The sequence below is a fragment of the Labrus mixtus genome, chromosome 24 (genome assembly GCF_963584025.1).
Source record: "Labrus mixtus chromosome 24, fLabMix1.1, whole genome shotgun sequence".
Taxonomy (NCBI): Eukaryota; Metazoa; Chordata; class Actinopteri; order Labriformes; family Labridae; genus Labrus; species Labrus mixtus.
In genome coordinates, this window is record NC_083635.1 from 10065923 (window position 1) to 10078886 (window position 12964).

Below are 12964 nucleotides of genomic sequence, written 5' to 3' on the forward strand. Positions count from 1 at the left end.
GATCGTCTACTGCTGGGAAATGTAAAGACCAAGAAACACCCAGGGAGGAGAACTTCTGCTTCTCAGGCCTTTTTTGAGATACTGAAAATACTGTATTTGTAATTACAGTACAAATATGTAAATGACTTTATCAGAAGTAGTTTAGGAAATAGTCATATTAGCATTCTGAGAAAAACAGGGGCAGCCAATGAGGTTTTAGAAAATGTAATGGCTGACTGGCTTTTTTGCGTTTTTGCCCTTCGTTGAAGACTATTCAATTTAAAGCAATTGCATCAAGTCCTAGAGTCATACCCATTATAAGAATAAAATGTAAATCCTATGTAATGAATGTTCATAATAACTTCATATAGGCAGGTATTGTCCATGCTCATATGTGTATGTAATGTAATAACATTAAGCCCCGCCCCCTTATGTAAGGAGTCTGTCTATTGATTTTTTAAATTGAATTAATTGTGCATCGTATCAATCACTCACATGTATTCATGCTGTGGTCAGCCTCGTGAAAAAGAAAACAAAAAGAATAAACTCTTTAGCTTAGTCTCCTCCCCCTACACACAGCTGTTATTTAAAGGTTTCCAAGAAGCAAAACTGAAAGTGTGTCGTCTCTTCAGCTTCAGAGCAAAATGTTGCTCCTCCTGATACTTACCGGGTTGCTGTTTGAAGGTAAGGGACATTTAAATAAAGGGAAGACCTCCTCTGCTGTGATTATTACAGAGACCAGCCTGGCATATTGTCATGTATCAAATTATTGATTTGATTTGTTATCCTTTTTTTTAACCTTGAACCTTAAAGATTTGACTGGAGTAAAGTTCTTAGACCTCAATATGTGCTATGTACTTTGGCTCTTTATTTACTGCCTCGTTTGCTTTGTAAGCAAAAGTAACTAAAGGTGTTGAAGTCTCTATATACACACACACAGGTGTTAGTGATTGAGACCATAATTAGATCAATATGTTTGTTTGACTGACGGCTCCATTACATTTATTTTGGATAAGCTGTTTGGGAAGGAGGACTTAAATTTATTACATAATAAATTGTCACCGTAGCTCCACCCTGTTTGGTCTAATCAGCCAGGGTAATTAAAAACAGCTGTGTGGGTGTACTCACTCTGTTTCTTTATTTTAAGCCTCAATGTCACAGGTCACCAGTCATGGAAACGAAACAGCTGACTATGGGAAGGATGCATACTACAGCTGTAAAATAGAAAACCCAGCAGGTAAGAGAAAAACTTTGTCCTTAAAAATGTACATTAAAGGTAAGGATGGTAGGGAAGCCCATTACTGCCAACAAAATAAAAAGTGTGATGAAAACTCTGTTTGGATAAAATCTCATTAAGATGAGACAAACCAAAGTGGAAACCTTTTCTGTACATGTCAAAAAAAATGTCGGTCCGAGTTATGCATAATTAGGGGTGTGGCTGATTTGACTGACAGGCGGATGCACTAAACTTCACTTTAGCTTAATAATGTAGCCGGAAGTTAGTTGAAGTCAGCATTTCCAATATGTTGTCGGCCATTGTTTGGCTTCATAACGCGTCTTCAGAAACCAATGGGTGACGTCACTGAGACTACGACCATGTAGAGCACAGACTTTGGATGAACCCCGATGACTTTTTGTCTCATTAATCCTCTGGCAGACATGGGCTTCCATAGGATGACTGTTATACATCACATTTCATGTCATTCACTGTAAACACTGACTGGAAGATGACCTTTTTTCCCAACAGGTGTGCTGCAGGTCACGTGGCAGAGACTTTTCAGAGATAACTCCATTGAGAATTTGGTCACTTTCAGCAAACGCTTTGGAGAGCAAGTAAATCAGCCTTACGTTGGGAAAATAGTCTTCACAGAGGCGTCTCTGAGCTCAACGTCCATCACTGTGAAGAATGTAACGTGGGAAGATGAAGCCTGTTACATTTGCTCCTTCAACGTCTATCCTGAGGGGTCTCAAAGGAAGCAGATATGTCCTACAGTGCAAGGTAAATGGTAGCTATTAGAATTCTGAAATTGTAGTTAAAGTTTTGGATGGTTTTTGCCAAAGCTTTTGACTTTTTCACCTTCTGTCAACCTCTTAAAATAGCTCAAACATTTCCTTCAGCCAAGTTTCCCCTTCTCTTCAAAGGAATTTCAGAGGAGGAAACAAAAGATCTTACTCCCAGCAGGGAACAAGAAGAGTTTGAAGAGGAAGTGGAGATTGTGGTTGGCTGCTCTGCAACAGGTAAACCAGCTCCAACCATCCAGTGGGCCTTCCCTTCCGACGCAACACGCTTAGACAAACCAGAGACTGCTGTCACCGCAAGCAAGGACCGGACGTTTACGAGCAGCAGCAACATCACTCTGCAGGTCCCTTCAGACTGGAACGGGTATGTGGACTGTGTGCTGAACGAAGGTGTGACGGGACAACGGGTGAAGAGGTTCCCTTTTTCTTTTGGCGGTGACGAGAAGGATGGGGAGAAAGGTAGGCACTCGCTCTGTGAAGACGTCATGTGGGTGGAGCGTGGGGGGGGGGGGGGGGGGCTTTGTTTGATGAATAAAGTATATTAAATAATTATCCTCACGGACCGGAACGGCTGCAAAGCCAATTATTAACCACAACCTCTTCAAGTCATCAAAACAAGTTCATAATGGGAACAGCTAATGTTGCTGAGCCAGGAACTGCAATCATCATAGATTCTGACAATATTTATACAGAACACATGTTTCATTTAGACCACAGGAGACTGTTTGAAAAGGGCTGTAATATGACCTCTTTAATAGAATGTGACGTTAAATTATCATTGGGTTCCACTTTCTAGTTGACCAAACTCCACAGAAATGAAACCTCATTGAAGTGACATCCTGCATCAATGACGCTTGACTGTCACTGTTCACAACCAGGACACCAGGAAAGTCCCCGATATCCAGTGACTAGTCAAAGGAGTGTGCGGGAAGTGTTGCTCATGAAGAATTCTGGTCAGCCTGACGTCACAACAGGGTGTATAATCAGTCAGCTGGCTTGTAAGATAAGAGTAGTTTCACTTTCACTTAGGTTTCATTTTAACAAGAAACCTCAGGTAGTGACGCAGACAGGATGTCTCCAGGTCATGCCATGATTTTAACTGCGTGTGTTCATCGGAAATGTTCCCACCTTCCTCTTTCCTCTTTGCCTTACGTTTTTCCTGAGCTCTAACTCGGTGCTTTTTTTTTTCTTTTTTTTTTCTCTTAGTCGTGAAACGGCTGTCTAAATCAGGGATCGCCCTCGTCATCAGTTCGACATTGTTTATCATCTTCATCGTTGTTGCTCTCGCACTGAAGAGACAGAGGTGAGATATTAAACGTTATGTAAGAAGTCGTATCTGCCGTGTGTGCAATGTTCTGCCCGCTGTATAATAAACATGAACTTTCTTTCTTGCGCAGGTTAAAGAGAAACAAAAGGAATGGAAATGTTCTTTCAGTAACATGTCATAATCCTGTCCTGTCACCGGGGCCTTGAAAGAACCTTTAAAGTATGTATTTATTACATGTAACCTGTTAGCAGATAACTAAGTTATTAGACTTCTATATGATATTTATTTTCCAATGGAGTGCTTTAAGAACAACCTGCAATACTCTGTAGCACTTTACTCTCTCTCTCTCTCTCTCTCTCTCTCTCTCTCTCTCTCTCTCTCTCTCCCTGATTGTGTCTGTCTATTTATTTTTTTTTAAGTTTGAGTTTTGAGCAGTTGACTTTAGCCTTGTCCAGGGTTCAAGTGACTGCAGCGGTGTGCAATAGTGAAACTTGGCTTTAAGCTGCTTATGCAGACAGTAAAAAAATGTGGATGTAAATCATGAAACGTCCTGTGGGAGGCGGCAATGTCACACAGTGAGGCTATACTGCCATCTAGTGTGCTTTATGGGGAACAACAGCGACCAAGAAATTAGGAAAATGAGCCGAATACTGTTCCTCAACTATAAACATTTCAATCTCTTTTTGTGTTTTTGCACTGGAAATAGGCACTTTTAAATCAATCTATTGATTTATAAGTGTGTAATGTGATTTACATTATAATCTAATTCATTAGATTGTATATTAATGTTTAAATGTATAACTTATTTATGTTCAGCACTTTTCTAGCACAACAGCACTTCTTTGTTCAATGTGTGTGTTCTCATGTTATTTATAGTTCAAACCTCAAATGCACATTTGCTGTCTGTCTGTAATTACATTGTGCTTCTTAAGGTAACTTGAATAATATAATAATAATTATAATATATCGCATTCGTTTGCAAACTAATCATGGCTGTGCAATTACAGAATTGTAGTGTTTTAATCTCTGAGCTGAATATAGGGTCTAGTCATTTATTGTTTATTAGGCCTATATTCTACTTATTTATTTGTCTCCTTCATTAAATTATACTGATTTCACCTGTGTCTTTCAGCCTTGAGTTCAGTTTTGACTCGCATTGTGTACAAAAAATAAATGGAATTGAAATCTATTTTCTTTTTTTCCACATACCATAAACATAATTAGAATAAGTGATAATAACTACGTGCTGAATGCAACAATTTGAAGGATATTTTGATTCCAGATGAGATCCTCTGATTGTTCTTTTCTACTTATGTTGGTTTGGTTTTGTTCTTAAAGTGAAATGTGTTTTACATGTTCATAAATGAACAGCCGGACTTCAGGTTTTCAAATGAAGGCGGAAAACTCTACTTCCTTATTGTTATGGATGTACCATTGAGTTGGCATAGAGGGGAGGGGGGGGGGGGGGGGGGGGGGGACACGTGTTGTATAAGATTCATTTTAAACTGCTAGCTGGTCATTATTTAACAAAATAAAGTTATTTAGTTATAAGTATGTTTTAATTGCATTAAGCTACTGTACGCATTGGTTGCTTCATGTTTGAAGATAATCTGTACATATGCCACCCCCGGTCTGTGTGCCACCCATGGCAACCAACGTACCTGAACGATGACGTCACCCAGGTACAGCGACGGTTTTAGCAGTTTACATTTTGGCGGCATGTGTGAGGCATTATGTGGTGAAAGATGGCAAACAGCGCGCTCTTACATTTCCTCTTCGTGTCTGCAGTATTTCACAAAGGTAAGAAAAACGTGTTCGGTAATATTTGTGTCACATTTTGCACATGTCCAAGTTATTTAGACTCACCTTACTCACAAAGAACAGTTACAGTTGTTACTGTGTACTCATGTTTACGGCTTTGGTGCATAAATATTTTGGAAGAGTGCAGAAGTTGCAGAAGTTGATAGTTAAATTGAAGTTTTATATCAAATCATGCATTGAAAAAAGAAAAGATATACAAAGAGGGAATGCATTCAGATGCTGCCCTGGGGTCATCTGGGACCACGTTAACCCATTGCATCCATAAATATTCTATAAGCATGTAAATAAACGAATATTTGCATCATAACCATTATTGTAGCATATCAGTATTTCCTGCTTTTACCTCTTTTAATATATTTTTAGAAGAAACGTAATTAAGTGCAGCCCAGTTCATCACATGTTCCCTAATGCAAAGATTAAAAAATATTATTTAATATTTTATTTAGCTATTGTTGAATATGACTCAGGTGTCTTAATTATACTAATGTTTTTATTTACAAAAGTGAAGGGTTGGTGTTCAAATAGAAACACCTCCCTATAATAATACACAGTGCAGTACATTTTAACCTGTTTTAAAGCAACACATTCAATGGGCCCAATAATAAAGAAACATACACTTGTCCTCTCCTGCAGGTCTAAACTCTGTGATTCAAACACAGACGACTGTGGCCGCAGCAGTGGGAGAGCAGGCCTGCTTAAACTGTCTGCTGATTCAAACCAAAGAAGTTCATCAAGTCACCTGGCAGAAGATTCTACCTGATGGAGAGAGGACCGTCGCCACTGACAACCTGCACTTCGGTCAAAGAGTGGACCCTTACTTTAGTGGTAAGGTGGAGTTTCGAGATGCTGGACTGCAGAACAGCTCCATCGTGATCAGGGATGTGACGGAGCAGGATGAAGGCTGCTATCGCTGCATGTTTAACACCTACCCTGATGGAGCTCTCATTGCTACAATCCGCCTGAACGTCTATGGTAAAATATGCAACTTTTTCCATAATTATTGTAGAGGAAATGTTGTCCTATGGAGGACTAAAAGTGCCAAAATGAAATATATAAATGTATAATTAATTAAATCATTAAATGTGTCATCAATTATTTAATATTGGAAATAAATCAACAAATATATAAATAAATATATAATTATTTAATTAATTAAATGCATGTGTTATTAAATAATTATTTAAATGTGTCATTAATTATTTAAAAATGGTAATATATAATAAATAATTTATGAAATACATAAATAATTAAATAAATGTTTAAATAATTATTTAAAATATTAATTCATTCTATGTAAAAACACATCTATTTATTCCACTATTTATTTAATTATTTCATGTTTCCTGCTCCAGCAGTGCATCATGAAATAATTTTATCTGTCATCCTCTCCCATCAAACTCAGTGGGCGGGATTAACGCTGATCGAGTCACAAACCATTGCTTTGGTCTGCAGGGTTGCCAGACTAGGCGGTTTCCCGCCAAACAAACAAACAAACAAACATGGCAGCAATCACAGAGGAGATTTATTTATTTATATGTTACCATTTTTTTATAATTAATGACACATTTAAATAAATATTTAATAACACATGCATTTAATTAATTAAATAATTATATATTTATTTATATATTTGTTGATTTATTTCCAATATTAAATAATTGATGACACAGTTAATGATTTAATTAATTTCATATTTATATATTTCATTTTGGCACTTTTAGTCCTCCATAAAAGAATCCTCCATGTGTCTTATTTGGACTAAGACAGCTCTTGTTCTCCTGCTTGCCAAATTTGCCTACATGTCCCAGGATGCATTGCAATGCAACCCAACTGCAAGCTTTAGCATTGTTCTCCTAATTTTGATAAATGATAAAGTTTGAAACACTTAAAGTATCTCCTGTAACTTCATTCATGCGACTCTTCAAATTGTAGGACAGTTAGTTCAAACGCTGTAATCTGATTGGACGAGAGGCACTTTGATAATGTTTAATTTTCTTCACAGAGCTGCATGAACCCGTCCTACAAGTCAGAGAATCAAACTCTTCTGAAGAGGTCGTTGTTTCCTGCTCGGCTACGGGTCGGCCCGCCCCCACTGTGACAATAACGCTCCCTCACCAAGACTTGAACTTCCACAACACTTCTGTCTCAGTCAGGAACAACAACAGTACAGTCACCGTCACTAAGACAGCTGTGCTCTCTCGTCGTCATGACAACAGCACACAGGTCGGGTGCACAGTGGGGGGCTCCTATGGCGTTCACAAAGAGGTGTTTAAGATGATCCCTGAGGTCAAAAAGTCGCTCCCTGATGAAAAGTCAGGAGCTAATAGCAGCAGTCGTAGTAAGTAAATGATCAGATGTAGATTCTTTAAAGTTTGTCTGCATCATTTTAAACATTTTCTCCTCTTTTTCCCCTCAAAGGTAGAACTTTAATCATTATATCAGCTTTAACAACCTGTGTTATCATCACTGCAGTCATCTTCCTCTGGCGTAGACACAAACATCAGAACAGGTACTTCTAATCAATACTTATGTGTAAGTTTTAAAATCTATAAATGTTTGTCCTCCTCTAACTGTTCTTAAATCCTTCAGTCTGTCACACGAGGTCCATATGAATGAGATACCAGGAACTACAGATGAAGACCCTCAGAAGTAAGAAACCATTAGTTCTCTTAAATCTGTTACATTTTGTACGTCCTGCCTTCCTCCATATCTTCCTACACGCAAAAAAACAAATACTAAAGTATGACTTCCATTGAGAGATTAGTTTAAATGTTTTGTTTTCTTTCTCAAGGACCCAAGAGTCTCCACAGGAGAACGTACAGGTCCGACTTCGATCAACTCCTGTGAATAGTGAAGAGAGAACAAACACAAATCCAACACCAGTTTCATCCAGGAGACTGTTTGAGTGATTGATCAGATGAACTCAGTTTTTTGAATAACCGTGAAAAGCTGTGATTCACAAATTGATGGAAGAGCCGTGTTTTATTTAATTCTGATTTTTTAAGCTTCGATAAGAAAAGTCTTTAAAAAAAACATTTTGATACCCTTCTCTGTTTAAATGTATAACTTATTTATGTTCAGCACTTTTCTAGCACAACAGCACTTCTTTGTTCAATGTGTGTGTTCTCATGTTATTTATAGTTCAAACCTCAAATGCACATTTGCTGTCTGTCTGTAATTACATTGTGCTTCTTAAGGTAACTTGAATAATATAATAATAATTATAATATATCACATTCGTTTGCAAACTAATCATGGCTGTGCAATTACAGAATTGTAGTGTTTTAATCTCTGAGCTGAATATAGGGTCTAGTCATTTATTGTTTATTAGGCCTATATTCTACTTATTTATTTGTCTCCTTCATTAAATTATACTGATTTCACCTGTGTCTTTCAGCCTTGAGTTCAGTTTTGACTCGCATTGTGTACAAAAAATAAATGGAATTGAAATCTATTTTCTTTTTTTCCACATACCATAAACATAATTAGAATAAGTGATAATAACTACGTGCTGAATGCAACAATTTGAAGGATATTTTGATTCCAGATGAGATCCTCTGATTGTTCTTTTCTGTTTTCTTTTCTACTTATGTTGGTTTGGTTTTGTTCTTAAAGTGAAATGTGTTTTACATGTTGAACAGCCAGACTTTAGATTTTCAGGAATGCGGAAAACTCTACTTCCTTATTGTTATGGATGTACCATTGAGTTGGCATAGAGGGGAGGGGGGGGGGGGGGGGGACACGTGTTGTATAAGATTCATTTTAAACTGCTAGCTGGTCATTATTTAACAAAATAAAGTTATTTAGTTATAAGTATGTTTTAATTACATTAAGCTACTGTACGCATTGGTTGCTTCATGTTTGAAGATAATCTGTACATATGCCACCCCCGGTCTGTGTGCCACCCATGGCTACCAACGTACCTGAACGATGACGTCACCCAGGTACAGCGACGGTTTTAGCAGTTTACATTTTGGCGGCATGTGTGAGGCATTATGTGGTGAAAGATGGCAAACAGCGCGCTCTTACATTTCCTCTTCGTGTCTGCAGTATTTCACAAAGGTAAGAAAAACGTGTTCGGTAATATTTGTGTCACATTTTGCACATGTCCAAGTTATTTAGACTCACTTTACTCACAAAGAACAGTTACAGTTGTTACTGTGTACTCATGTTTACGGCTTTGGTGCATAAATATTTTGGAAGAGTGCAGAAGTTGCAGAAGTTGATAGTTAAATTGAAGTTTTATATCAAATCATGCATTGAAAAAAGAAAAGATATACAAAGAGGGAATGCATTCAGATGCTGCCCTGGGGTCATCTGGGACCACGTTAACCCATTGCATCCATAAATATTCTATAAGCATGTAAATAAACGAATATTTGCATCATAACCATTATTGTAGCATATCAGTATTTCCTGCTTTTACCTCTTTTAATATATTTTTAGAAGAGACGTAATTAAGTGCAGCACAGTTCAGCACATGTTCCCTAATGCAAAGATTAAAAAATATTATTTAATATTTTATTTAGCTATTGTTGAATATGACTCAGGTGTCTTAATTATACTAATGTTTTTATTTACAAAAGTGAAGGGTTGGTGTTCAAATAGAAACACCTCCCTATAATAATACACAGTGCAGTACATTTTAACCTGTTTTAAAGCAACACATTCAATGGGCCCAATAATAAAGAAACATACACTTGTCCTCTCCTGCAGGTCTAAACTCTGTGATTCAAACACAGACGACTGTGGCCGCAGCAGTGGGAGAGCAGGCCTGCTTAAACTGTCTGCTGATTCAAACCAAAGAAGTTCATCAAGTCACCTGGCAGAAGATTCTACCTGATGGAGAGAGGACCGTCGCCACTGACAACCTGCACTTCGGTCAAAGAGTGGACCCTTACTTTAGTGGTAAGGTGGAGTTTCGAGATGCTGGACTGCAGAACAGCTCCATCGTGATCAGGGATGTGACGGAGCAGGATGAAGGCTGCTATCGCTGCATGTTTAACACCTACCCTGATGGAGCTCTCATTGCTACAATCCGCCTGAACGTCTATGGTAAAATATGCAACTTTTCCATAATTATTGTAGAGGAAATGTTGTGCTATGGAGGACTAAAAGTGCCAAAATGAAATATATAAATGTATAATTAATTAAATCATTAAATGTGTCATCAATTATTTAATATTGGAAATAAATCAACAAATATATAAATAAATATATAATTATTTAATTAATTAAATGCATGTGTTATTAAATAATTATTTAAATGTGTCATTAATTATTTAAAAATGGTAATATATAATAAATAATTTATGAAATACATAAATAATTAAATAAATGTTTAAATAATTATTTAAAATATTAATTCATTCTATGTAAAAACACATCTATTTATTCCACTATTTATTTAATTATTTCATGTTTCCTGCTCCAGCAGTGCATCATGAAATAATTTTATCTGTCATCCTCTCCCATCAAACTCAGTGGGCGGGATTAACGCTGATCGAGTCACAAACCATTGCTTTGGTCTGCAGGGTTGCCAGACTAGGCGGTTTCCCGCCAAACAAACAAACAAACAAACATGGCAGCAATCACAGAGGAGATTTATTTATTTATATGTTACCATTTTTTTATAATTAATGACACATTTAAATAAATATTTAATAACACATGCATTTAATTAATTAAATAATTATATATTTATTTATATATTTGTTGATTTATTTCCAATATTAAATAATTGATGACACAGTTAATGATTTAATTAATTTCATATTTATATATTTCATTTTGGCACTTTTAGTCCTCCATAAAAGAATCCTCCATGTGTCTTATTTGGACTAAGACAGCTCTTGTTCTCCTGCTTGCCAAATTTGCCTACATGTCCCAGGATGCATTGCAATGCAACCCAACTGCAAGCTTTAGCATTGTTCTCCTAATTTTGATAAATGATAAAGTTTGAAACACTTAAAGTATCTCCTGTAACTTCATTCATGCGACTCTTCAAATTGTAGGACAGTTAGTTCAAACGCTGTAATCTGATTGGACGAGAGGCACTTTGATAATGTTTAATTTTCTTCACAGAGCTGCATGAACCCGTCCTACATGTCAGAGAATCAAACTCTTCTGAAGAGGTCGTTGTTTCCTGCTCGGCTACGGGTCGGCCCGCCCCCACTGTGACAATAACACTCCCTCACCAAGACTTGAACTTCCACAACACTTCTGTCTCAGTCAGGAACAACAACAGTACAGTCACCGTCACTAAGACAGCTGTGCTCTCTCGTCGTCATGACAACAGCACACAGGTCGGGTGCACAGTGGGGGGCTCCTATGGCGTTCACAAAGAGGTGTTTAAGATGATCCCTGAGGTCAAAAAGTCGCTCCCTGATGAAAAGTCAGGAGCTAATAGCAGCAGTCGTAGTAAGTAAATGATCAGATGTAGATTCTTTAAAGTTTGTCTGCATCATTTTAAACATTTTCTCCTCTTTTTCCCCTCAAAGGTAGAACTTTAATCATTATATCAGCTTTAACAACCTGTGTTATCATCACTGCAGTCATCTTCCTCTGGCGTAGACACAAACATCAGAACAGGTACTTCTAATCAATACTTATGTGTAAGTTTTAAAATCTATAAATGTTTGTCCTCCTCTAACTGTTCTTAAATCCTTCAGTCTGTCACACGAGGTCCATATGAATGAGATACCAGGAACTACAGATGAAGACCCTCAGAAGTAAGAAACCATTAGTTCTCTTAAATCTGTTACATTTTGTACGTCCTGCCTTCCTCCATATCTTCCTACACGCAAAAAAACAAATACTAAAGTATGACTTCCATTGAGAGATTAGTTTATATGTTTTGTTTTCTTTCTCAAGGACCCAAGAGTCTCCACAGGAGAACGTACAGGTCCGACTTCGATCAACTCCTGTGAAGAGTGAAGAGAGAACAAACACAAATCCAACACCAGTTTCATCCAGGAGACTGTTTGAGTGATTGATCAGATGAACTCAGTTTTTTGAATAACCGTGAAAAGCTGTGATTCACAAATTGATGGAAGAGCCGTGTTTTATTTAATTCTGATTTTTTAAGCTTCGATAAGAAAAGTCTTTAAAAAAAACATTTTGATACCCTTCTCTGTTTAAATGTATAACTTATTTATGTTCAGCACTTTTCTAGCACAACAGCACTTCTTTGTTCAATGTGTGTGTTCTCATGTTATTTATAGTTCAAACCTCAAATGCACATTTGCTGTCTGTCTGTAATTACATTGTGCTTCTTAAGGTAACTTGAATAATATAATAATAATTATAATATATCGCATTCGTTTGCAAACTAATCATGGCTGTGCAATTACAGAATTGTAGTGTTTTAATCTCTGAGCTGAATATAGGGTCTAGTCATTTATTGTTTATTAGGCCTATATTCTACTTATTTATTTGTCTCCTTCATTAAATTATACTGATTTCACCTGTGTCTTTCAGCCTTGAGTTCAGTTTTGACTCGCATTGTGTACAAAAAATAAATGGAATTGAAATCTATTTTCTTTTTTTCCACATACCATAAACATCATTAGAATAAGTGATAATAACTACGTGCTGAATGCAACAATTTGAAGGATATTTTGATTCCAGATGAGATCCTCTGATTGTTCTTTTCTACTTATGTTGGTTTGGTTTTGTTCTTAAAGTGAAATGTGTTTTACATGTTCATAAATGAACAGCCGGACTTCAGGTTTTCAAATGAAGGCGGAAAACTCTACTTCCTTATTGTTATGGATGTACCATTGAGTTGGCATAGAGGGGGAGGGGGAGGGGGGGGACGCGACACGTGTTGTATAAGATTCATTTTAAACTGCTAGCTGGTCATTATTTAACAAAATA

At 37.0% G+C, this 12964-nt stretch overlaps 2 protein-coding genes across 3 annotated transcripts; both read left to right on the plus strand.

Annotated features, from left to right (window-relative positions):
- Nucleotides 1-535: 535 nt before the first annotated feature.
- LOC132959882 (uncharacterized) lies at nt 536-8540 on the plus strand. The gene is made up of 11 exons (XM_061033130.1): nt 536-663; nt 1127-1216; nt 1727-1978; nt 2122-2457; nt 3205-3301; nt 3396-3469; nt 5720-6058; nt 7089-7424; nt 7505-7595; nt 7676-7735; nt 7878-8540. The coding sequence occupies exons 1-11, from the start codon at nt 624-626 to the stop codon at nt 7993-7995; spliced, it is 1833 nt and encodes a 610-aa protein (XP_060889113.1). The 5' UTR covers nt 536-623; the 3' UTR covers nt 7996-8540.
- Nucleotides 8541-9033: 493 nt separating this feature from the next.
- On the plus strand, nt 9034-12622 carry LOC132959464 (OX-2 membrane glycoprotein-like). Of its 2 annotated transcripts, none has more exons than XM_061032486.1 (6): nt 9034-9148; nt 9803-10141; nt 11171-11506; nt 11587-11677; nt 11758-11817; nt 11960-12622. In XM_061032486.1, exons 1-6 carry the CDS (start codon nt 9094-9096, stop codon nt 12075-12077), a joined length of 999 nt encoding a protein of 332 aa, XP_060888469.1. In that variant the 5' UTR covers nt 9034-9093; the 3' UTR covers nt 12078-12622. The 2 variants fall into 2 exon arrangements, with proteins under 2 accessions (XP_060888469.1, XP_060888470.1); XM_061032487.1 differs by having other exon boundaries at nt 11771-11817; nt 11960-12040.
- Nucleotides 12623-12964: the final 342 nt, after the last annotated feature.